Here is a 26,706-nt window from a genome sequence, read left to right on the forward strand (position 1 = left end):
AGGAACTACGGATGCTGGAGAATCGGGAATAACAAGGTGTAGAGCTGGATGAGGCGCTTCTCTTCACTCTGCTGGCTATTTTTTGTTTTGTTTTGTTTTTAACGCCAGCTTTCCTGCTCCTCTGATGCTGCTGGACCTGCGATGTTCACCCAGCTCCCCACCTTGTCATTTTAAATACATTTATTCGGATGCGGGGGGGGGGGGGGGGGTGGACACGTGCCTCAGCTCATTGCTTGTTGCATAGAAGAGGCCAGCTCCAATCAGCACAGGCCCACCCTGGGGTTATAACTGAGAAGGGAATAAGGGTGTTTTCCCCCCACCCTACCTCGTGGGATAATGGCAACTGTGCGAGAGAGAGCGCGAGCGATGAGCTTTTCTCTGGACCTGGCGGCTCTGAGCCCAGCAGGCAGGGCAGGTAAGGTATGACCCACATTATCATTCAGCTAGTCCCCCCCCAGCAAAAGCAAACTCACGGAACACAAAGTTTCTCGCAAACTGTTGACTTTTTCTTGCACTTTGTGACTACGTATCTATATGCCCTTTCCTTAAATCATGCAAAGCAAGCACTTTTTTTCTAAACTTTGTAACGCAACCAAGCGAAGTTAATGTTTAAGCGCAAAGAACAGTGCGCAGGAATTTCTGGTACAATCCACTCCTGTGGTAAAGTTGTTTGCACAAACTCACGACTTGACTTCCACAGCTCTCCACCCCCCCCCCCCCCCCGGCGCAAACTCGCGGCTGCTTCTCTGGAACCCCCTCCCTCTGCATTTGCAGGTCCACGCCGCTTAGATTTGAATCAGCGTCGGTCCACGTTCCCGGACCAGGGATTAAACTCGAGCAACAGCAGTTTCTTTTTGCAGCCTGGAAAACTCCCAACCTCTGTCGTGTCGATCTCTCTACCCTGCTGGGCTATTTCATTTTTGCTTTTAAACAATGTCCGGGCAGCAGAATGGCTCGTCCCGGTAAGTGCAGCCGGTTCAGGGACGGGGTCCACTAACTGTCATGAGCCTGGGGCGGCAACGGATAGATATAGACCACTGGAGGCTAGTGTGGGAACCGCGGGTGGAGACTTCGGCGAGCCGGCATCTTGGTTATTTGTGTCATTTCTGACCGCTCAGGCTGGTAATAGGCGCTGGTTAATGGTCTTGAGCTGTAAAGGAGAGAGAACTGCATCATTAAGGGTTGGGAACATTTCCAGTGGCAGCATTTGTATAGCGCCTCTGTAGGCGCTTAAGTAGCTTTTTATTTTCGATTCCTGAGATCGAATTGAACTGTTTTAACTTTGTGTCTGCTCCGAGTTACAAACGTCTTCACTCAAAGTATCCTATCCTCTGTAAAGGTGTCCCTGGGGTTGAGCTTGTCACCTGTTTTGTATCACCTGCTATCAAACCCGCAACGGGTTTTTTTTCCCTAAACAAAAGTTGTGTGAGGGTGATGAGAAAATAGGAGTGCTGGGTTAAAACTAACTGAACCCAGGGATAGTGACTTACAATGGTTCTCCACTTTTTTTTTGAAAAAGAAAATCGAGCAAGTGAGGATATACCTTGGATCAGTGGTGGAGAGAAACTGTACTTGAGCCGATGTGGTCCCCTCTATGTTGGGGAAACGAAGCGTAGGCTTGGCAGAACATCTATGTTCTAGTTGCAAAAAAGACCCTGAACTACCCGTTGCCTGCCACTTCAATGTGCCACCCTGCTCCCTGGCTTGCTGCAGTGTTCCAGTGAAGCCCAACGCAAGCTGGAGGAACCACACCTCACTTTCCACTTAGGGACCCTACAGCCCTCTGGACTCAATATTGAGTTCAATAATTTTAGGGCCTAAACTATCCCATGTCTCAGCTCCCCCACCCCACACACCAGGCCTTGTTACCACAGCCTACCATTACACATGCCCTGTTGTTAGTCACTAATAGTCCCCATTAACAACTCTTCACCCTCCCAGCCTGATCGTTAACAACTCCTTTGTCTGTCCAGGGTCTAGGCCTGAAACATCAGCTTTTGTGCACCTGAGATGCTGCTTGGCCTGCTGTGTTCATCCAGCTTTTATTATCTTTGTCTGTCCAAATGTCTTTCTCTCTCTTTGGGCTTTATCCTATCGTTTTACTCCCTACCCCACCCACCTCCCTATTTTCTGCATATAACCTGACGTTTTCTGAGCCACCATCAGTTCTGAGGAAGGGTCAGTGGACCGTAGATGTTAACTCTGTTTTCTCCTTCAGATGTTGCCAAACCTTGCTGGGCTTTTCCAGCAACTTTGTTTTTGTTCCTGATTTACAGCATCTGCCATTCTCTTGGTTCTCATTTTCAGTTAATTTCTTATGACCCAATCCAATGTGTTTCCCTCCTAAATGTATTGTTGAATTTTGAGCAGAATTGGTTATCTCAAGGTTGCATTATTCAGCTGCAGTGGAACTTGGTTTTATCGCTGTCATTGGTCATTACTTTGCTTTCAGGTGTAAGAAAGCAAGTATGCTGATTTTATTGTTTTAAACATTGAACTTTCAGATATGGTGTTGAGGCTCCGGTGTGGATTCAGCCTGTATTGGTAGTGTGAAGCTCAACATGTCTATAATTCTTTTGTTTTATGATGAAGCTTCATGATTATTAGGAGCATGAGTTCTAAAGTGATTTTGATTCTTGTTAAGAAGAGACAGGTTTTTAGTTTGGATTTCTGAATAATGTTTAAGATTGCCTGGAAATTTATTTGCATGTGTGTAAATGAATTTTTTAAAACCTTGAGCTTAATAGTTATGCTTTTAGAAAAGAATGTATAAGACAAGGGAGAAAATGTTGCTGCCTAACAATACCACCCTATGTCATCTGAAAATGGACAGAAAACCACTTTTCTAGTAGAGAATGTTTGTTTGTTTGACAGACCCAAAAATCACTGCCAGTGATATCATTGTGTCCTGTTTGTACTTATTATTTGGATGCTACCATGAACAAATTTTATAATATTGTATTTTGCAGTAGCATTTCTAACTGGCAGAGTGTTCACGAAGCGTGCATGTGCAGTGAACCTTTTGGGGGTATCAGATCATTTAAAAGACTATGATCCTGCAGGTCAAGTACAGGTCTTCAGGGAGGAGCTCATGCAGGAAATATTACTAGTGCAGTTTCTGCACAAGAGTTTAAGTGGCTTAATATTAGTTTTTAAAAAAATCTCCAGAAACATAAGGCTTTGGAAGAGGGATTCAAGGAAACAATATTGAGAAATGAGTGAGCTGTGTCAGACAGCTGAAGTCTTGAAGAAACTTTCACTTACTGTTACATGTCATTAATGCAGAGGTTTGACAATTAGCTTGAGCCACACAACTCCAGGACTTCTCATGTGGAACAGTGTGACTGTTTGCTGATGTTTAAGTATCTGGAAAACTCTTAAAGACAATAGCATACTTATTTCTGGTAATAGTTATATAGCTGAGAAACAGTCTGACTTTTCCATGCTGACCAACTTCTTTTAAACTACTCCTATTTGCCTGTGTCCTTAAGGTCTCTCCTAATCATGTACCTGTGACTGTCTTTTAACTCTCCCTGCATCTACTGTTGCCTATGGCAATTTGTTCCACAAAATCCCTGTCTCCCAATCTCTTCTTTATAATGCAAACCCTTCAGCCCTAGCAATATTCTGGTAAATCTCTTCTGAATTCTGTCTAAATTAATAGCCTTTCTGTAGCGTGGTAACCAGAACTGTAGACCATACTCTGGCGTCACCAACATCCCATACAACATCAACATGATGTTCCCAACTCCCATTATCAATGGTCTGAGCAATGGAGGCAAGTGTGCCAAAATGCCTCCTTTTAATAATCCTGTTTATCTGTGATGCACCTTACAAAGAACAAGGTACCTGAACCCTTGGGTCTCTGGACACTATCCAAGGTCTTGCCGTTAACTGTAAGTCTTGCCCTCCTTCATATTACCAAAATGCAATATTCCACACTTATCGAAATTAAACTCTCTCTGCCATTGGCCCGATTGCTCAAGATCCTGTTCTAATCTTGGATAACCACCTTCACTGTCCACTATGCCAACAAGTTTGCTGTCATCTGCAAACTTAATACCCATGCCTCCTAAATTCTCATCCAAATGATTTACATAAATGACAATCAATAGTGGACTCAGCACTGATCCCTGTGGAACATTGCTGCTCACAGGCCTCCTATCTGGGTGGGATAAACTTTCCAACACCACCTGCTGTCTCCTACCATCAAGCCAATTTTATATCCAAATGGCAAAGTCTCCCTGAATCCCAGTATTTATTGCAAGATTGTTTCAATTGGTTTTAGTATAGTCTAACTCTCACTTTTTTTCCTTTTTTTCTGTAATAACTTTTAATTTTAAGATACATTGGTGGCCTCTTGTGACTATGTTCAGTGACTGACCACCACAAATAAGTGTGAGAGTAAAACTTGTTGCTAATCGGTGCAGAGGTCACTGCAGAGTCTGGATTTCCAGATTTAGTAGGGATCATGGGGTTCATGTCTCTCCTGGCACTTGTATCCTTGGGAGTTCATTTGGGACCTAACTGTTGACCTGGCCTTGTGTTTTAGACATGAGTTGTAGTGATTGCCAAAAGTATTAAAATACACATCTCTTTGTGATCTGTTTCCTATCTGTGAATTAATTACCTTTTATAGGTGTGACGGTACTCCATCTTTTTGTGGCTATAGTTCATGGCTCAGTGGTTAACACTGCTGCCTCTCAGCACCAAGCACCCAGGTTTGATTCCAGTCTCAAGTGACTGTGCAATCTCCACATAGACATTCTCCCTGTGACTGAGGGTCTCCTCCCACAGTCCAAAGGTTTGCAGGATAGGTGGATTGGCTATGCTAAATTGTCCATAGTGCCCAGGGTTCTTTTTAGGTTTAGGTGGGTTAGACATGGGAAATCAGGGGTAGGGAAATGGGTCTGGGTGGGATGTTCTTTGGAGGGGCAGTGTGGACTTGTTGGGTCAAATGGACTGTTTCTACACTGCAGGGATTCTCTGAAATATATATCATTGGTCAGAGCATCCTGCGGTGGTCAAAGATGCTGTTATGCAATCCTTTGTTATAGATATGAAGTGCTTAGGAATACTGTACCCTCATTGATAAAACACCTTTTTTGTCAGTGCTTTAAGTTCTTGCACCATCTTGTCTATAGACCTAATAGATGCCAACTAGCAATAGCAAGTTAAATAACAACTCGTATTGTTATGCTTGATGCTAACAATTCATGTGTTGTCAATGGTTGCCATTTTAATCAATCAAGTGGGAGAAATGTGAATATTAAAACACTTATGAATTATGCTTTATTAACTATTTAGCTTCTTCTGTCATAAGTGCATCAGTTAGCTCCACAAGGCCTTTTTATAAACTTGTTTAACTATGCGTGTAAAATTTGTTTGGCTTGGAGTTTGAGCATTATACCTAATCATTTATTGTAACCTGGTTGGCATTTCTCTGAATATTTAATTGTTGGCTTTCCCGTCATTCCTACTTTGGGGACCAGTTTTGTCTTTGAAGATGCAACATAGTACAAATTGCTTTGTTTGGCTGTTTCATGCACTGAAAAAGTCTCTACTTTTTTGTTCTAATGAACAGATTCTCATCTTCAAAGATAAATCTTTCTCCCACAACTTAAAACAAGTGAATGTCATGTAAAGTGTACCTGATACTATTGTCATTGTACACTTTAAAAAGTACTGAGGTGCTGATTGGAAAATACTGAAGGATCATGTTTTCCTTTTTTGACAACATTAAGCGGTTTTGAATTGCAATGTTTAATCGAATTCCATTTGAAACCTAATTATTAATTGAAATGGACCAGTTAATCTGGCTAAGTGTTAAAATTATCTCATCTAGATACAGAATCTGATCCCCCAAATGATAAATATTAAAATTGAAATAATTGTTTTTGGTATGAGGTACAAACACTTAAAACCAATTTGCAACTTCTCCCTAGTAATTGAGGCTAATTCACGTTTTGCTTTTGTCTATCATATTAGAGCTTCTGATTTCACATCTGCTTAGTCACTAAAACTTACGTGTTTCTGCATCTTGCAATACTCCAATACACCCTTGCCTTCAGTCATCTGCTTAAGTACTGATAGTGTCTTGCCATGTCCAGACTGGACTTTTCTAACACACACCTAATCAGCCTGTCACATTTTATCCTTAAATTTGGTCAACCAAAACTGCCTTTTTAACTTGAGGCAGATGCCATTTTGTCCATAATCCCTGTGTTTTAAGCTACATTTTTGTTCTTGGTTAGACAATAACCTTGACCTTTTAACAAAATTCTCAGCCTGGTTTTTCAAGTCTGTCTGCATCTTTGCCTCTCCTAGCTCAATCTCGTCCAGCCCCATAACCCCTTAGACTTGTGCCCTTCCAATTCTGGTCTCTCAAGCAGCCTGATTTTAATTGAAGTATCTTCAACAGAACAGTCCCTAAAGCTGAACTCCTTCAACACCTCTGCTGTGTCCATTCTCCTTTTAAAGATTCACCTTCTCACCATGTCTTTCTCACCATGTGTCTTTGACAAAGCATTTGACCTCATGTGGCTTGGTATCAGTTCACCTTCCTATGTTGCACTCAAACTGTTTTCTTTAAAAATGCTATGCAAATTGTTAGTGAGGATTTGCCTGGTTTATCCTTGTGGGTGTTGTAGCTTTTAAATTCCTATAAATCTTGATCATGTTGTTTAAATAGTATCCTGAAACACTAGTTACTGGTGTTGCCAAAACTTTAATCCCAATTTAATGATACTTGGAGAGGGATAGTTTCAGTTGCAGCTTGGCATGGAAATCAGTGAGCCTCGGCTCATGCAGTGTTTTTTTAAGTTGCCCATTAAGGGACAGAAGTATTCTGAATCAGACTTCCTGCTTGTCCAGTATTTTGCTCGCAGTGTCAATGGCTGTTCGTCTGCTGTCAGTTTTCCATTTTGAAGCTATTGCAAAATTTTAAGAATGCCATAGATTTTGGATATTCACTTTTAAAAACTTGGCTTAATGCTACCTCATTATACTCACTTGTATTTTGGACTCTACTTAACTTGCCAAATTAAGTCACTTTAACATTATTTTTATTGCCAGTGTTACTAAGACTTTCTGTTGTAATAGGCAGATATCATCTGATTGTTTGTTTGTTACTTTCATATGTGGTTAATGTCCTTTTTAAGAAACTGACTTTAACTGCTCTGTAGTTGCTTGTGGATGATGGAACCTGGGGTTGTCACAATACATTCCCTGTGATCATTGTTGGATATTTGTCTCCTGTGCACTTTTTCGTTTTTGAAATCCCCCAAAGGCTAAATCAGGCAATGCAGACCAGTCAGATTAATGAGTGACCACTTTGGCAACCCTGGACAAAATCTTTTAAAGATATGGACTAATGATTTTGAAAATAAAATGCCAAAACAGTCAATTTGACACTTTTTTTAAAAAAAAACTTCAGCTGTCCTTTTGGAGGCACCAGAGGTTTAATGAGGCAACTGTGGTTTGTCTTTGCATCTGAATTTCAAAAGGTGTGGGACAAAGTCCCAAGTAAGATTTAAAGAAACAACTGAAATATAAGGGATTGTTAAGAGTAACAGTAAATGTTTGTTTCTCATGCTGGAGAAAGGTAAGTGAGTAGTATCCCTTAGGAGCCAGGTTTAGGGTATTTTGGTATATGTTAATGACCAGAATGTGCACTTGAGCTACTGTTTTCTATGTCAAAGCTTGAAGTAGACATGAAACTTGGCAGTGATAAAAGTAAACAATGAAATCCAATTGTCAAGTAGTTTTGATGTGTGAAAAGACATAGCAATTGAAATAATTTAAACAAATTCATTTTGAGAGGAAAACAAAAGGTAAGACTGTAAGCAGGTACATGAACATACAAAAGGGATGTGTGTAAACAAATCTCTCGAAGGTGAGATGGTAAATTAAGAAGGCTGCCCTTTCAGTTGGAATGCAAAAGCCAGGGAAACTGGCTGATTACTTAATGTTGGCATATAGCCATTAGGATGGCAGGTTGTGGATGATGGAACCTGGGGTTTTAACAATACATTCCCTGTGATCATTGTTGGATATTTGTCTCCTGTGGAGTTAGCACTATTGCATCAGCATTGGGACCTGGGTTTGTTTCCAGCCTTGGGTGAATGTCAAATTTGCATGTTCTCCCCATTCTGCATGTTTCTTCCCACAGTCCAAAGATGTATAAGTTTGTCAGTTTGCCCATTCCAAATTTCCCCAGTATCCAGAAATGTGAAGGCCAGGTGGATTCCACATGGGGAGTGTAGGGTTGTGAGATAGTGGGTCTGGGTGGGATGCTCTTCAGAGGGTTGGTGCAGACTCTACAGGCTGAACTGTAGGGATTCTGATTCTGATTTGAATATCTGAATTAAGAGCAGTCAACTATGTGGCACCTCATGCTTGTTCTGCAACTCTCGCCTGTCTGATTCTTGCCTACTGAGCCTTTCTGGGATTTATCAAGAATCTGTTCACTTTTTTTGCCTTAAATAGTGATTTAATGATGCTGCATTGCATTCTGGGAAAGAATTCCAAAGTTTCTTGACACTCAAATGTGTTGTAAAACCGTGGGATTTCGAGGCTGTGGAGAGGGTGAAAAGATTTGCTTTAAACTAGTGGTAACTGGGACAAGAGAATTTCCTGTTTGGAGATGGGAGAACCTGGGGTTGCACTCCATTTGACATGGTTAGGGGGATATTTCAGATGAACAAAACATGAGTTTTTGAGTATATGGGGAGAAACTGCTTCCAGTGGTAGACTTTGAGGACAAAATTGAGAACAAATTGTAATATATTAAGGTAGCCTAGATGTCAACTATTATTTTTAAAAAGTAAGTTTTTACTGTGTTCCAGACACAATTCAAAACTACCAGGCATGAAGTTTGTTTTAAACAACTTATAAGAATAAAGAATTGATCTAACTGATTTGGAAAACTTAACAGAATAATTGTTTAACTACTAAACAGCAACTGTACTGCTATAGTAACATCCCGTAAACTAAATATTGACAAAGGCAAATTTAGTAAAGTAGATTGTCTGTCTAGCATGCAATTCTAGCAGGAAGAAGAGATCCCAAGCTTTTAACTGTAACAGTAATAAGCTTCAGCTTCAAGACCCTCAGTAACAATAAAGCAAAACTAAAATCCTGGTTCTGTAGGAGCTTGATCCCACTCCTTCATGCTGTTCCTATTGTTCCAACTTTTAAAGGGGAGGGGTGTTGGTGGGAACCAAAGCTACTCAAGCTGTTTGCTTTATTGGCCTGGAGCAACCTCTCTTTAAAAAGAGGACAAAATACCCTCCTAAATCTGCAATATTTTCACAATTACAATAAGGTTTATTGTTTTTATACAATGAGCTATGTCCTGCTTGAATTGGTGGTGGGAGCTGATTCAGGCATAACTTTCAAAGAAGTTTTAGGTGAATGATTTTGAAATGAGCTTGTGGCATGGGACTAGTTGGACTGATCACTTCAGAAAGCGGATGCATAAAGTGGATCAAATGTTCTACTTTTTGGAATTTATTAATCTAATCTTCACATAGAAAAAACTGTTTTATTTTACCTGAGATAAATATAACTGATCAGTATCTCTAGAATATAAAATAACCAATGGATCGACTTGTTGATAAACCCATTTGGCTTCATTCCTACTGATGTTCACATTACTTTGGTGGGGTTTCCCTTGCCCACGTCTTGTTTCTAAATGTTTTTGTTGCCTATCTTTCATGCAGAACAGTATTAAATTCCAATCCAATACATCAGGTACAAAAGATTTTTCAATGTGGACTGCAGTGATTCATGAAGGCAGCTCATTATCTCAAAGCAAATACAAACAAGTAATCAATGCTATCCAGCCAGCGATGCCAACATCCTGCAAAAATGAGCTCTTAACTTGAACAAGCATAATTGTCTAGTTACACTCTGAAAAACTAGTTCTGTTAATCATGTTCTCATACTTGAGACTGTGTAAATTTAAAACACTTTATTCATTTAAACCACTTTTCAATATCCTTCTGTTTTCGAATTGTGAAAATGGCAGAATGGACTGGATAATTCTTAGCATTCAGCTTCTTAACTCAAATTCAGTTTGTAATTGAAGGGATCATTTGGGCTTGTACTTTCTCAATCCTAATCACCAAATCCCACTTTAGCTTTTCTGGAAGTTAAACGTCTTCCAAATATTTATCCACTTCCCTTCTTAGACAATTATTAATTTAGCTTCAACACTAAGTGAGCCCTCACTAAGATACAAGTGACCTAACACTGCAAGTCTAAGGATTTAAAGCACATTCTAACATTGGTGACTTGAATGTTATTTTCTGTAATAATTGATTCATCAGCCACTGAAAATAGGCTTCCTGATTTTTCTTGAAAGATTTTAACTTCCATTTTGTTTAATTCTTAATTGTGCTAAAGAGCCCCATTTCTTTGGTTTGTTAATCATAATAGCACAAGAGTTGGCTGTTTGGCCCAGCTTGCTTTCTGTAAAGCAATCCAGTTAGTATTATTTTTCCTGCCCCTATCCATGTAGCATTCATTTATTCTTCTCCAGTATCCATTCAATTTCTCTCTTGAAATTGCCTCCCCTACCACATTGTTGAAGGTGGTGAGGTCCAGGTGATGACCACATGTTGTTTGTTCTTTTTTCCCTTAGGTCTGTTTATTTCTGTGTCCCTCATGCAAATATTAAATTTGTTCATTCAGCTAAATAGAAACAATATTTCTTTATAACAAAGTGTGGAGCAGGATGAACACAGCAGGCCAAGCAGCATCTCGGGAGCACAAAAGCTGACGTTTCGGGCCCAGACCCTTCATCAGAGAGGGGGATGGGGAGAAGGAACTGGAACCCAAAACCAGCCCAGCTTGTCTCTGCTTCCCTAACCTGTTCTTCCTCTCACCCATCCCTTCCTCCCACCTCAAGCCGCACCTCCATTTCCTACCTACCACCTCATCCTGCCTCCTTGACCTGTCCATCTTCCCTGGACTGACCTATCCCCTCCCTACCTCCCCACCTGTACTTTCCTCTCTACCTATCTTGTTTTCTCTCCATCTTTGGTCCGCCTCCCCCTCTCTCCCTATTTATTCCAGTTCTCTCTCCCCATCCTTCTCTCTGATGAAGGGTCTGGGCCTGAAACGTCAGCTTTTGTGCTCCTGAGATGCTGCTTGGCCTGCTGTGTTCATCCAGCTCCACACATTGTTATCTTGGATTCTCCAGCATCTGCAGTTCCCATTATCACTGATACAATATTTCTTTATCTACTTTATCCACATCTACTGTAATTGGAATCACTCTGAAGTACCACAAACCAATTTTCTCTTAGGGGAGCAGTCGAGGTTCTCCAACCAAGCTTTAGCTGAAGCATTTATTCCTCAATTGTTCTACTCTCAACTGAAGGTCCATCACTGGGATTATACTGAAATGCTCCATGACTTTTATCCTTAATGTGTCCAAAGTTGAGCACTAATTAAACCATGATGCAATTCATGATCCACATGAGTTTAAGAGCATCTCAGTTTTTTTACCCCTATATCCTATAATATGTAGGATTTCAATTGTTTCAGGGTAGAGAACAATTCAGCCCATGTCTATTGACTTTTCAAATCAGCAAGCCTCCTCCAACCTTCCCACTCCTCTTCCCTGTAACCCTGCATGTTCCACCATTTCAGATAATGATCTAATCCTGTTTTGAATGCCTTGATACATACCTGCCTCCCTTAAACTTTAAGGCAAAATAAACTAAGCTGTACAACTAGTCTGCAGAATGTAAAAATTGGCTGGAATCACTTGTACAACTGGTCCTTTCATCCTTACTAAACTGCCAATTTGGGGATGTGAGAGAAGCATCTCCCATATTTCCATTGCTTATTCTGTTTATCTTGAATCACTATCACCACCCCCCCCCCCCCCCCACCCCCACCCCCCTCTATTTCCTCTTCAACAGTGCAAACAGACTTTACATACCTGACGTACCTCTGTCTTGATTCCTCACTTTTTTCTTTTAAATTTAATAACTTTTTTCCTTTACTGTCTTATCCAAGGGGAAAACAGTTCTAGCTATGTTTAGGCCAATTGTTCTGCGTTGATCCAGAACACAAGGAGAACTTCCTTGCTTTTGTGGGATCTTTGACCTTCACCTGAGGAGGTGGGCCTTGTCCTCATATCTCCAAAAATAGCAATGGAGCATTCCCTTAGCATACTACTATAGTTGAATTGTGCTCAGACTTTGCAATAGTATTTGAACTCAAACGTCTTGAGGTATATGTTACCCACTGAGACAGGGTTTACACTTCAGTATCACGTGATATGATATTTTAGACTACATTTTTCTTTCAGAATTGCCAACTTCAAAGCCTTTTAGAGCAACTCGCATTTGGTGTAACATCATTGTTGCCCTTCAGTCAGAAGTGGAGGTGAAACGTCGCAGACACCATCTAAAACACCACAATGACTGTTTCCTTGGTTCTGATGCTGTTGATCTTATTCTGAATCACCTTCTGCAGAATTGCTATTTTGGTGAAGCTGAAATTTCACGGTCAAAGGTGGTGCGGCTTTGCCAGGCTTTGATGGACAATAAGGTGTTTGAAGCAGTCGGCACAAAACTTTTTGGCAAGGATAAAGAGTCGACATTTGAAGACAGTAGCTGCAGTTTGTACAGATTTACCACTGTACATAGATGGGTTGATGTTGTGAATGAATGCCAGGCTTCCAGCCATAGATTCAACGGATTTCACAGGAGGTAAGTTCACAATCTCAAGTTTGACATTCTTCACCCTTTTTTTTTTCAGATGTGGCAGCTTATTGTAAAATTGTCAGCTGTTCACTGCTGTGGGGGGGGGGGATTACCTTGAACCCAGCTGATAATTACAGCTGAAACCTATTTTTAATGTTCTTTAAAGTGGGTTTGCATATCTGCCCAAGTGACTTTAGTCTGTGGAATGCAGAAATTGGCTTGAATCATCACAATAAAACTGGTCCCTATATTGTTCCTTTAAAATTTGGAGAGCAGCAAGGTGCAGGATTCCAGTGTATGTTGATCTGGCTAGCTGTCAAAAGGTGCAATGATTATACCTTCCTTTTGCTAGATCTAAACAAGTGCAGGAATGTTCCCTTTAAAATATCCTGATCTCATCGACACTTCCTGGTTCCATAACCCTTAGCAGTTTTGGCAAACAAAAATCTATCAATTTTGCTCTGTTTTCAATTGACAACCAAACAAGCCTTTTAGCTTAGATGGTTGAAGTGGAAGTTGGGCAGGCCTATGAAAGTGAAAGGAATATACTTGATATTTCCTGCCTTTTATGAACAAATGCTTTTTGATAATGCCTAGCCCTAAATCTGAAGTTATTCCCTTTTTCTGAACTCCTCCAGAAGAATGAGGGTAGATACAGACACTATATTGACTCTTCAGGTCAATCCCCATAAACACCTGAACTAAAAGGAATACAAACCTAGTCAACACCTACAGACCTCGTAGTTGTGAATTCTTTCTCCCAGGTTGAGGTTTTCTTGTAGTGTGGTGCCGAGAACTGAATGTATTTACTCTAAAGTATACTCTTGAACAGCAATCCATTAACCTTTCTAAAAATTATTGATTGTACTTGTGCTAGCTTTTAGTCACTTCCCTGATTGCACCTCCAAGCCTGTTTGCTCCATTGTTCCTGGCTTGTCACCATTTGGACAACATGCTGATCAATCTTTATTGAATGACCCCTCACTTGTCCTTGACTTGACTTGAAATCCATCTTTCATAGTTTTTTTTCAATCCACTTAGCATTGGTATTCAAAAAGTTAATTAACTTCTACTGGTACAAATGCAGAATTATTATGGATGCTGGATATAGCTGATCAGGCAACATTTGTATGTGATGAGACCTCTTGGCTTTTTGGGGTTAAGAACTTCATTTCCGATGAGGCAATTGACTTGATGTTTCTCGGATGCTGTCAGACCTGCTGAGTGTGTTCATCGTTTTCTAGTTTAACACACTTTGCTATGCTGTGTGAGATGTGCTAATCAATAGTCTAAGATGTTATCTCGACATTTCATCTTTTTTCTTAGTCGCTTGGTTCCATGGATGTAGGTGTTTTCTAGTAAATTATTCATGGATTATCCATTGCTGTCAAAATCTTTGCTTTGACTCAATACAGCACTTTGTTTAGCCCTTGCCCTATGCACCTTCAGATCTAGTCTGGAAAAGATCTGAATGAGCATGCTGGATTTTTGACAATTGGGGTTTCACAGTCACTGTTACTTTTCATCAGAACAATTATTAGCCCAAGATCTTGTGTTTTTTTTTAAAACACATCTGGAAGTTTATCTAGTACATGTTGGGAAGTGAAAGGTTAAAATGAAAGCCTGAGATTTGCAACCGTTTCCTAATGCTTGTAAGCTGCTGGTTCAAGTAGTCCATGTCTTTCGCATGAATAATGTGAAAGGTTTGGAAACTTAATCAGTGGTGTTCCTGTTTTTATAATTGAAGCATTCTATAGCAAAGATAGATTGAACAGACCCTTCTATGTAGAATATAGGACTAATCTAAGTCCATCCCCCTATACTATCCCATCATCCATTTGCTTATCCAAGGACTGTTTAAATGCCCCTAATGTGCCTGAGTTAACTATATTGGCAGGCAGGGTGTCCCACGCCCTTACCACTCTGAGTAAAGAACCTGCCTCTGATATCTGTCTTAAATCTATCACCCCTCAATTTGTAGCTATGCCCCCTCGTACAAGCTGAAGTCCTCATCCTTGGAGGGAGGGGGCGGGAGGGAAGACTCTCACTGTCCACCCTATCTAATCCTCTGATCATCTTGTATGTCTCCATTAAATCCCCTCTTAGCTGCCTTCTCTCCAATGAGAACAGACCCAAGTCCCTCAGCTTTTCCTTCATAAGGCATTTGCTCCAGACCAGGCAACATCCTGGTAAATCTCCTCTGCACCTTTTTCAATGCTTCCACATCCTTCCTGTAACGGGGCGACAAGAACTGCACGCAATATTCCAAGTGAGGCCGCACTAACGTTTTGTATGGTTGCAGCATGACATCACGGCTCCGGAACTCAATCCCTTTACCAATAAAACCTAACACACCATAAACTGCCTTAACGGCACTATCAACCTGGGTGGCATCTGTGTACATGGACACAAAGATCCCTCTGCACACCCACACTACCAAGAATCTTCCCATTGACCCAGTATTCTGCCTTCCTATTATTCCTCCCAATGTGAATCACCTCGCATTGAACTCCATTTGCCACCTTTCAGCCCAATTCTGCAGTTTATCCAAGTCTCCCTGCAACTTTCTTCCACACTGTCCACCACTCCTCCGACTTGTGTCATCTGCAAACTTACTAACCCATCCACCTGTGCCTGCGTCCAAGTCATTTATAAAAATGACAAACAGCAGTGGTCCCAAAACAGATCCTTGAGGCACACCACACCGGATTCCAGGCTGAATATTTTCTATTAAAGTCCTTAAGTAACTGAAGGGAAATCCAGGTTGTGATATTCATATTTACATAGTCCACTTAACTTAGTTGTATGAATAAGTTTTTAAAAACCTTTCTTTTTCCTTAGGCAACAACCACCTCCCTTTTCTACAAGCAGCAACCCACCTGACAGTCCATTAGAAGAACTGTTCAGTAATTTGAGCTTGAAACCTGTAACAACTTCTTCAGCCATTGAAATGTCACAATTGCCTCACGCTGGTAAGTATTGCTCATATTGAATGACAACATCATTAAGACTATGAAATTAACGATAGGTTGCCTTTTGGTAGAAAAACTCCTCATCTTGACTAAAAGGAATTCTACATGGTTTGGACTTGTACATGAACCAGTTGTTTCAGTCACAATACGCAGTTAACACTCGTGCAAACCTTTCTGATCTGTTACTGCTTAGAGAAGCAAACTAGGTATGTTTCCAAAGTGGAGTGCCAAGTTTCCCAAGCAATAGTTTACACTTGAGCCCAAAGAATGTGGTTAATGGCCTCTTGTACAACATCTGATACACCTTGGTCATTTATTGTCTCTTTTTTTTAAAGAAGTGTTCAAACATGAAGGGCAGAGATTGTTTTCTCAATTTCATCCAGTGTTTCTTCCCTTCCCAGCTTCAGGAATAAAAGTTAATTGTAATGCAAGACTGAGATCGAGTCAATCAATGTTTGCTGATGCTTCAGCATTTACTCCTAAAGGGTTCCTAAGCAAGGGCAGCAGATGTAGGTGGTGGACCACAGGCTGCAAGACCTGCTCACCATCTCAATTTGAGCCCTGTAACACTTTTTTTGCCTTTTGACCACTTATCAAAAACCCTACCCCTGATCTGAACAGCACACTGGGAGAATCTTAATGCTGATTTGCAGGTGTCGTCCCCCACCCCCCCACCTTTTAAGGCCAGTTAAACGTTGACCTTTCTGTATTGAAGAGGTTCTTTTTATTTAAAAAAAAACTGACATCATTAACTACTTGATTGAACTCTTATGAAGAAAAGCTGTATTGGCTCCTCAGTGAATTTCTCTTCCACTGTTTTAGTTCTGATTTTCTAGTATCTGCAACTTGAATCCTTGTTTGAACTGAGTGCCACTTTCACTTTGTGTCCCTTGCTGCATCTGAGTGATTTAACTATTTTACTTTAAAGCTTTTAACACTATAACAAATTACAGCTTCTTCTGTTAAACTGTCAACTTTTTGAAGGGTTGATTTTTCCACAAAGCATTGTTAGAATGAGGCATAATAGTCTGTGTAAATGCATCATATGTGATTACTTTACTTTTCAGTGTTTCAATATCTGCAAAACCAGGATGTGTATGAATTTTTGATTTAACCAAAAGAAATGGCACTTCATGGTAGGTTGTAACTGTCTGAATTTGGATGTCACTTACAAGGCCACAGCTATAACTGATACCTAATCTCCCTCAACTATTCAATCCCCTATTGTGTGAATGAGCGAAGCTTTTTTAAATTTTGAGACTTTTCAAACAACCACAAAGAATTCAGTTATGACTTCTACAATATCTAGACTGCTATTACAAAATACATTCTTTAAAATGCCCTCAGAATTGTAAACAATCTTACTTTCTATCATTATGCATCATAAACACTTGCACACTTCTCTGCCCACTTCAGTTTTGATGCTTTTTGCATGATTCCTTTGTTTGCAATGAATAGCTCTGCTGTAAACTTTATGTATTGACATTGTGACTGTGTGTGCCTGAAAGATTTATTGAAATCTTTTCTAGGGTGAATTGTATAGTGGTTTCTTACTGTTCTGATGGTTTTGGCTGATTTTCTTAATGTAAACCATAATCTCTTAATTTGTTTATCCCAGTGGTTGAAGAGGTATGGCAAGAGCAAACAATTCTACGTCTGTTACAGCTGATTGATCTCCCAATCTTGGATTCTCTATTGGATAGAAAAGAGCATCAGACAAAGCTCCAGAATTCAAGCACCAATGCTGATGTCATAACAAGCAACTTTCTGGACCGGGAAATTCTAAGGGCATTCAGTGATTCTCGGTATGTATTTTTAGGAATGTCTGTTGGTTTCATTCTTCCTCCAGAATTGTAATTGTCTTATTGCTGACCAGTATTCTGCCATTTTGTGAATGCTAAAAGCTAGTAGCTGTAAAAGCATGGTATGGTATGGGAAGGAACTGATGCTCCAAGAGCACTTCTCTTTTCTACTACTTGTATTGTTTACCCAAGGGATCAGTTAGCTCAGTTGGCAGGAAGACTGATACCAGTGGTATGCAGTGAAGTATCTCGGATGGTTGGAGTCCTATCTGACATGTAGGAAGATGGTCATGGTGGTTGGTCAGTCAGCTCCTCTCCAGGACATCTCCCCAGGAGGTCCTCCGGTAGTGTGGCTTAGGCACAACCATCTTCAGCTGCTTGGTCAACAACTTTCTCTCCTTGAGGTCTGAAATGGGGTTATATACTGAACAATGTTCAACGCCATTTGTGACTGCTTGCTACTGAAGCCATCCATGTTCAAATGCAACAAGATCTGGGCTTGGGCTGACAAGTGGCAAGTAACACTTGTGCCACACAAATGCCAGGTGATGATTATCAGTAAGGGGGATATCTAATTGCTGCCCCTTGACATTCAGTGGGATTACCATCACTGAATCTCCCACTGTCAACATCTTAAGAGCTTTCATTGACCTGAAATTTAAAAAAAAACTCTCCACAACCAGGGGCTACAAGAGCAGGTCAGAAGCTAGGTGCGCTGTGGCGAGTAATTCATGTCCTGACACCCCATAGCCTGTCCACTACTTAGAAGGCAAATGTCAGGGGTGTGATGTATACTCCCCGCTTGCCTGGATGAGTGCAGCCTCAACAACACTTGAAGCTTGACACCACCTAGGACAAAGCCACTGCCTTAATTGGCACTGTCCACAAGCTGTTCTGCAGAAATTCACCAAAGATCCTCAGACCTTCGAAACCACGACCACTTCCAATCAAGATAGATAAGGGCAGTGAATACATGGGAACACCACCACCTTCAAGTTCCTTTCCAAGCCAGTCACCATCCTGACTTGGAAATACATTGCTGTTCCTTCAGTTACTGGGTCACAATGCTGGCATTATGGATCAACCCGCAGAAGGTGGACTGCAGCAGTTCAGAAGGCAATTCACGACCACCTTCTCTAGGGCAATTGGATGGACAACAAATGCTGGCTGGCCAGCAACACCCACATCCCACACGAGTCGTTTTTTTTAAAGAAAAAAAAAACCTTATTTTATGCACTGTCTTTTTCCAACTAGGGAAAGGACTGAAATTTGTTTTTAAGCTTTGTAATGTGATCTCCATGCAGAAGTGCCAATTTTTTTTCTATAGTGCTAGTAGCTTGTGAATCACTGAAGCAATTGTTACCTCATCAAGAACTGATTTTTATATGACACTTTTTAAATTAGCTTCCTGAAGTAATTACATAACCTAGCATTGTGCCACACTGCCAGAAAATATTGTGGCAGTGTGGAGGTGATAGACTTATTAGCACTTGAAATGTCCAAATCTATATTTGCCTTCCAACTCAATTAGACTAAACATTTTTATTACAAAAATAAGTAATGAAAATGCAAGAATCTTGGTTATGTCCTACACATCAAGGCTGTAAAGTACTTTTAAGAGGAGGTTCAAACCCCCAAATTACCAGCATTGTTCTTCTCTGGACTGAAATCATTGTGTTGAATGTGTATGGAGCTTAGTTAATCTGCATAATACAAACAATATGGAGAAGGTAGCAAAAGATTGCAATGATAAGAGCTGAGAAGCTTTAATATCAGAAACCTGGATGGTCTGAAGTTCTCTGGGCAAGATAGCTGAAGGGTAACCTAAGGTTTTTGAGTGGTTTGATGGGCTACATAATGAGGAAGATAGTTCTATTTGTAGAGGTCAATAAGGATCTTTCCAAATCAAATAAAATTTGGAAACTTGACCCCAAAACTTCAGTGTAGAGTTTGCAACTGTAGAAGCAACTGCAGTAATAATACTTCACTTTAACTGGGGAAAGCAAGATATACCAGTGGGATGGCCTCCACTTGTGCTAGATAATTGTCCTTGTCAGCTGCAAAAATTTAGGGTATTTTAAACTAAATGATGGCATCAAGAGGTCAAGTTTGTTAATATGTGGTATATCAGTAATCTCCAGTTCAGAGAAGTGGGTATTATGACAAGAAGTGATACTGCAGAAATAGATACAAATCTCACCCAGCAAATGAATTTACAAAGAAACTAAAGGCTCTAACTGAGCATATTTCTGGCAAAACAAAATAGATGGCATAAATAGAACTGAAGATCTGGTAGCTATTGCAGAGAAATGGCTTTGGCATGACAAGAATTGGGATCTGAACCTTGAAGGGTACAGGGCATTTTAGGAGTAACTACTCTTTTTAAAGGGTAGTGAGGTGACTGACTGCTAGTATTAACACAATGGAGTGATTGATCGAAGTTCAAGAAAGCAAGATGTGAAAAACAATTTAATTTTTTTAAAAAGCTAAAGACCTGTAGGTGACATATAGGCTTCCTGATAGTAACCAAAGTAGAGTGGAGTATAATGAAAGAAATAATGAATTTGACAAAGTTAGTGATAATTATGGGAGGCCCTAATCTATAATAAGAACTAAGTCAGCTGGGTAAAGGTAGCTGAGCTCCACCTGTGTTTTTGGGTTAGTCTCCTTGTTGGCATGCTCTTGAGCTAACCAGGCTATGGGCTACACTACACCTGGTATTGCAGAATGAACTGGATATTCATTGATGCTGAGCACTTAATGCTTCATGAATGTTATGTTCAAATGCAGCAAACCATCCAGGATGGGACAAGCAACCAATATTCTTGCCATAAGTACTAGACAAGAACCATTACCCACAAGGGAGAATCTGACAATCTCACCTTGGCTTTTTTTCAATAGGATAGCTTGCTGAATCCCTCACCAACATTCTGGGGGTTAATTTGACAAATCCGTGAACTGGCCTGGCCAAATAATGGCTGCAAGACCAGGCAAGAGGTTTGTAATCTTGCAGTTGTAACTTCCTGCTGAAACTCTAATGTTTTCCTGCCTCTTACCAGGCATAAGTCAACAGTATGATAGAATACAGTCCACTTGTCCAGGTGAGGTGCAACTTCAACACTTGAGCTTGATTATACCATCCAGGACAGAGCCTGCTTAATTGACACCACATTCACTTCCCACACAACTGTTTGTTGCAACAGTGCATACAATCTATCTACATCAGTTCAGCACAGAAGTTGAAAGGCACCTTGGAAAGTCAGGGGTTTGGAAAGCGCTACATCCAGGAGATGAGGGCTGCAATACATGGGAACACAACAGAAAAGTGTCCCTTCCAAGCCAGTTAACTTGGAAAGATATCTCCATTCCTTAGCATTGCTGGGTCAGAATCCTGGAACTCCCTCTAACAGAATTTGTTCTATCTGTAAACAGACTGGCAGCTCGCCACTACCAAGACCCCATCAAGTGATTAGGGATGTAAACAGTTTTAACGCAGCCAGCCATGTCAACATATTGAATCATTAAGGAAAGTTTTTAATGATTTCCTAGCAGCACCCAAAATGTGATTGAACTTTTAAGGAATGATATGAGGTGTTTTAAAACTTCAATGAAGCTGTGAAGATGTAAAACCAGAGCAAAAGTGAAGTGGCAAGTTAGGATGGGAGGGCAATAGATGTAGTGGCAAGCTTTGAATCGGAAACAGCCGTTTAATGATATTGGTGCATTATGGAGGTGGCGAGGGGTTTGGAGAGAAGACCCACAGACCATCAGTCAACTGTGGTTGACGGTAAAGGTCAAAGACAGTTTCGACCCTTAAACAAAATCATCTAGCAAAAGATGGGGGAGGAAGCCCAGAACAGCTGAATATATAAATGGTAAAAAACTTGAAATGAAGAGGGACAAAATAAAATTACAAAGCTGGCCAGAAATAGAGGCAAGGTTTCTGTGTATTTAAACATAATGAGCTTTGGCTCTATGTAGTCTGGAAAATTCTTAATTGAAAGTTAAGAAATGGCAGATGAATTGAACAAGCATCAATCATTGCTTTATAATATATAATACTATCCCAGAAGTTATAAAGCAGGAAATGGGAAGGACTAATTCAGAAAGCCCCCAATCATGGGAGAAGTGAAACTGAGTGAATTGTTGGAACTGTGAGCTAAATGTCAGAGTTCTGATGGATTTTTGTCTTAGAGTCTGAAAAGAAGTGACTACTGAGATCATTGGTTGCGTTAGTTTTAAATTTCTAAAATTGCCTCAAGTCAGGGCTCAGTTGGAAGGTCACGAATGCAGTGCCTTCATTTAGCAAGGAAGGAGACCAAGCAGGAAACAAACGTTAAGCTTGTCCCTATGACTGTAAGCTGTTATTAAAGGAGCCAAAACAGCTTTGGATAAGCTCCCAGTAATGGGGCAGTTATCAAAGTTGTATGAAGGGGAAATCTTGTTTGACAAACCAGTTAAGTTTTTTTTTGAAGAAATGTCATTCTATCCTTGGATTTCCCAAAGCATTTGATAAGGATACTGCAAACAAAAGCTCAGTGTAGGAGTATCATGTTGATTTAAAAAACTTTGGCTGGTTAGTAGGAACAAATGGGTCAATTTCTAGTTTGCAAGATATGAGTGATGGAGCCATAAGTGTTTATGATTTTGTATAATGACCTTGACTTGATAGTGGTTAAATTTGTCATTAGGTTGGGTGGGCAAAGACTTACCAAATGGGAATATGTGCATTGTGGGGAAAATGAGGTTGTCCACTTTTTTGTCAGGGAGAATAAAATATATTTGAAGTGAGATTGCAGAAGGATTGGGGTGTCATCCTGCTTTAATTTCAAAAGTAATGCAGATACAGCAAAAAAAGAAAAGTTGAAGAAATACTTGTTGGGATGGAATTGATCACAAAAGTAGGCAAGTTGTGCTTCAGCTGCACAAGGCATGGATTAGACTGCGTCTTTGAATATTTCGCACAGTATTGTCTACATGTTTACTTGAAATGCATTGGAATCTGTTCAGAGGGTCCAAAGGTAGTGGAAGCAGAGTCCTTTTGAAGTTAAGCAAGTTCAGTGGGGATAAGTAGGATTGTAGATTTCATGTCACAATTGGATCGCCATCTTGTGGAATGGCAGAGCAGTTTCATGGGGCTGAATGGCTGCCATCTTCTCCCTGGTTCACATGGAAATAGGTATTTGGAGTAAGGAAGGGAATCTGATGTAGGAAGGGACGAGGTTTGGTGAAGCCTAAAGCCAGGCAGATTGAGATTGGGCAGGGTGTCTTTGTATCTGCTGCAGACTTCACACCAGAAAATGATGTAGCCATGTCTCTAGCTTTTGGTAGTCTCATTCAACAGTATCCAGTTTTCATGTGGTGTCTGATCTCAGTTGGTATTAAGGCATTGAATTGATTTTGATTGTCATACCACATCTCTTTCTGACCTCTTACTTCTCCGCATGCCCTTGCCTACCGCTGCACTTGCTCGGAGGGTGGTTTTGGGGATGCAATTAAGCAATGTTTATGCTTGCTGCGTTCCCTGAATGTGTTTTCCAAAAACAATACTTGGCATGTACCAGAGAACGGTTACCAGACCTGAAATGTTAACTTTTTCCTTCACAGATGCTGCCAGGCCTTCTGAGCTTTTTCAGCAACATTGATTTTGTTCCTGATTTACAGCATCTGCAGTTTTTTTTGGTTTTTACTGCTGATATCTAGTTGCCCTTTTTAAGGTGGTTGTCACCCTCTTCGATTGATCTGCAGCAGGTGTGCTGTAGGCACGCCCTTCGTGCAGTGCAATAGGCCAGTCCAAAGATAAACTAACATATATTCTAGTCAGGCTGATGAGTGGAGGTGGTGGTTCCATGCAGCTCCCTCTGCCCTAGGTGGGGTCACTGATGTAGGTGGGTGAACTACCTGTTTGTTTTCTTGGAGAACTGCCTCTTCTAAAGGACTGAAGAGTTGTCAGTGAAAATCCCTGCTGAAGGGCAAGCATGGAGAAACTGGCTTGTGATTTAGAAAAACTTGGTACAGAACAGTATACATAAAAGCCCAAGAAAAAATACCACTGGGTCCTGTTGAGCTAACACTTGCCATGAAAGTACTTTGTGTTTGAAGACTCTTCAACACTCTTTTTCCCACTTTTCACCTGCTAGGGAAGATAATTGGTTGTCATCTGCAATCAACTTGTTGGAGTTCCTCCCAGACCTCACAGTAGTGGAGATCAGCAGGAATCTTCCAGAATCATCCTCTGACATAGACCAGTGCAAAGTGCTGCTTTTTGAAGCTATTGCTAAGTATTACAGTCAGACCAAAGAGCCTCTCCTCACCAATGACTTCTTCGACATACATACAGGAGTTGCAGAGCTCCTTGGTAAGTATAACACTCAACTGTAACAAATTTCACTAAAGGAAACAGTTTGCTGTTACTTATCCTAAAATGACTAGGAGTGGAACAGTAATGTGATCTTGCAGCCTAAAATGGTGCTGGTACAAACAGGTTACATTTTGTTAAAATTTGAGTAATTATGGTCTGTATGTGCAGAGCTAGAGCAGTTTTACTTCTCTGGTGTTTTGAAAACCTTTCAACCTACAAGTGAACACTCCTGAAGTTCAGCTTTTTACAACTGAATTCAACAATTCTTGGAATTTTAATTATTGTTCTGTGACATTAAACAGCCTTAGGCCTTGATGTATACACACCAGAGACAATTTCATAATTGCTCTGCTCTCTTCTGAAATATTGCCATCTGTAATGCCCTGGCTCCATGTTGGCAGTCATGTGTTGATGACTGATTGTGATTGTTGCTGATATGGGTTCTGCAGGTCCTTCTGTGGCTGAGCCCAAGCCTAGAGCCATCTCTGACCACTTTTTTTGGCAGTGTTTCCAGGAGGTAGAATTGGTGTTTGGCTTTGAGATTGTTGGTGTTTCTTTCTGTATTTCCTGTTGGCACCTGGTCTCCTCAAAGAATTGTCCCTTCCTTGTGGAGTTCCCTCCAAGTCTGTTTCTTCTTTTGAGTGCCTTCCTTGAGCTGGGTGAGGATTTTGTATTGGTAGTTGGAATGCTGACATCTTGAACAATTTTGGCTGACCCTGACTAGCTTATCACTTGAATTTGGGCAGTGCACGTTATATCCTCAGATGTCCCAATATGCTTTACAGACAGCAAATGTATAGCCAGTGTTGTAATTTGAGGAAACTCGGTTTGCAAACGGCAAGCTCCTGGCTGTGGTTAAAATAAGCTAATAGATCTGATCGGTGCCAGCTGGTTATTTCAGCAGGACTGATCAATATCAATACTCTACAAGTTAACAACTGTTGAATAGACCCATAAATATCATTTGAATTAATGACAAGCTGGAGAAACTCCAAGTCTAACACATCTGTGGAGAGAAGCAGGGCTAACACTTACAATCAGTATGGCTTTTAAGAGGAGCCATAAAAGACTCTTGAGAGCTCCTCTCCACAGATGCCGCCTGATATGTTTTTCCAGCACTTTTTTTTTGATTTCTAGCATCTGTAGTTGTCCTGATACTTGTTTTGACATTTTATTGGGTCTGTTGTTCAAACCACTATAGCTTTCTCTGTTCATAAGCCGGGAAGTACCATCTAATTTCCACTTTTTAGGGTGGCATGGTGGCTGTATTTAGTACTGCTGCCTCATTGCCAGTGTCTGGGCTTTGATTCCAGCCTTGGGTAGATGTCTATCTGTCTATATGGAATTCATGTGTTCTCACTATCTGTGGGCTTCTCTCAATCCAAAGATATGCAAGTTAAGTGGATAGCCAGCTAAATTTGTGTCCAGGGATGTGCAGGCTAGGTGATTTCTTGTTGTCACTCAGATGGTGAATTGTTTTGCTGGTTATACAGGCACATCATTCCATAAAGTTCATCAGTGTAGTAGGATAGTGTTACAGCCACAGGTGGTGTGCAGTCAGAATTAACACTTTTGAAGTCCAGTCAAAAGTCAGAAGACAGGGAAGATGTTCTTGAATATGTTGTATGTGTATTCAGAATTCTGCCTGGTGGAAGAGTGAATGAGGGTAGAAGGGGTCTTTGCTTGCTTTCTGGAGGCAGCAGGTAGTTATAGATGGAATAATGGATGGAAGACTAGTTTGAGATGAAATGTTTTCACAACTCTAGTTTCTTGAAGACCTGTTCCCATAAGATTTTGTGATGCATCCAGATAGGATGCTTTACATGGTGCATCTATAAAAATTGGTAAAAGTCCTTGTGGACAAGCCAAATGTCCTTTGCTGCCTCCTGACTGTCACATTTGACATGGGTGGACCAAGACAAATTGCTGATCACTCGCAGGAACTTAAATGGGTGGATGTGGACTCAAGCCAAATGCACTTTCAGCACTAAGATTTGTTTCTTTTCGATATAACTGCAGATGTACCCCTGGTTCCTTGACCTATTATCCAGGCTTTGTTCATTAAATATAATCAGCTAGTTTCAAGAGTGTAAAACTGCCACAATTTTTCTGTCTATTTATCAATGCATGCATCCCCACTAGGATTGCATGAATAAACAGTGGATCCAACCCATGTGTACATAATGCCCTCAGTATGGTTCTGAGAACTGGGAATCCCAATAATTGACTGTCTTGGGGATAGTTGAGAGAATTTAGAATTGCCTTCTGAATGGATACCACTTTTCCACATTATATATTCAAGTTTGAAATTGGCTACCTCCATTATATCTTGAACTTGTTTCATTATTTTTGGTATGGTAACTAACCTAATCTTTGAACAATAAGTACTGTATCTGAAATGTAGGATATGCATCATTTAAGTATGAATATCTAGCATAGCAGGAATTTCTAGTTTTTTTTTAAAGCATTACTTGCTCCACTCCCATGTTAAGTCATTATACTGCATGCATTATAGCAAGAGCAAAATATTGCTCCTGTTTACTGGAGATAATTTGATTTGGAGAAAGGCCATCAGCCAAAAAGAGACTGGCTCCTGTGTAACACCCTACTTGAAAGGGGAGATTTTTCTAGTCTTCTAACGAAGACAACAAGAGAGAACCTGTTTGTTTTTCTAAATTGCCATGCCAAGCATGTATTTAATGGGTGCTGCTATATTGGAACAGTTGATGAGTAGTGGTTAAACAATCTATTATTTTATTAAATCTATAGAGTAATGCAGTACAGAAACAGATCCTTCAGCCTAACTTGTCCAAACCATCCAGGTTTCCTCAACTGAACAAGTCCCACTT

The 26,706-nt window shown here is 40.5% G+C and overlaps 1 protein-coding gene across 2 annotated transcripts in view; it reads left to right on the plus strand.

Annotated features, from left to right (window-relative positions):
• Window positions 1–342: 342 nt before the first annotated feature.
• depdc7a (DEP domain containing 7, paralog a) overlaps window positions 343–26,706 on the plus strand; it is a 48,544-nt gene continuing 22,180 nt past the window's right edge. The window contains exons 1-5 of one of the 2 annotated variants that reach the window (XM_048545619.1): window positions 343–415; window positions 12,326–12,728; window positions 15,564–15,694; window positions 17,313–17,499; window positions 23,637–23,854. In XM_048545619.1, coding sequence (XP_048401576.1) covers window positions 367–415; window positions 12,326–12,728; window positions 15,564–15,694; window positions 17,313–17,499; window positions 23,637–23,854 — 988 coding nt within the window. In that variant the 5' untranslated portion in view covers window positions 343–366. Of the gene's footprint in view, window positions 416–733; window positions 963–12,325; window positions 12,729–15,563; window positions 15,695–17,312; window positions 17,500–23,636; window positions 23,855–26,706 lie in introns of those variants that run through there. The other variant, XM_048545620.1, reaches the window with a different exon arrangement.

This window comes from Stegostoma tigrinum, chromosome 17 (assembly GCF_030684315.1).
Source record: "Stegostoma tigrinum isolate sSteTig4 chromosome 17, sSteTig4.hap1, whole genome shotgun sequence".
In the NCBI taxonomy this organism is placed as follows: Eukaryota; Metazoa; Chordata; class Chondrichthyes; order Orectolobiformes; family Stegostomatidae; genus Stegostoma; species Stegostoma tigrinum.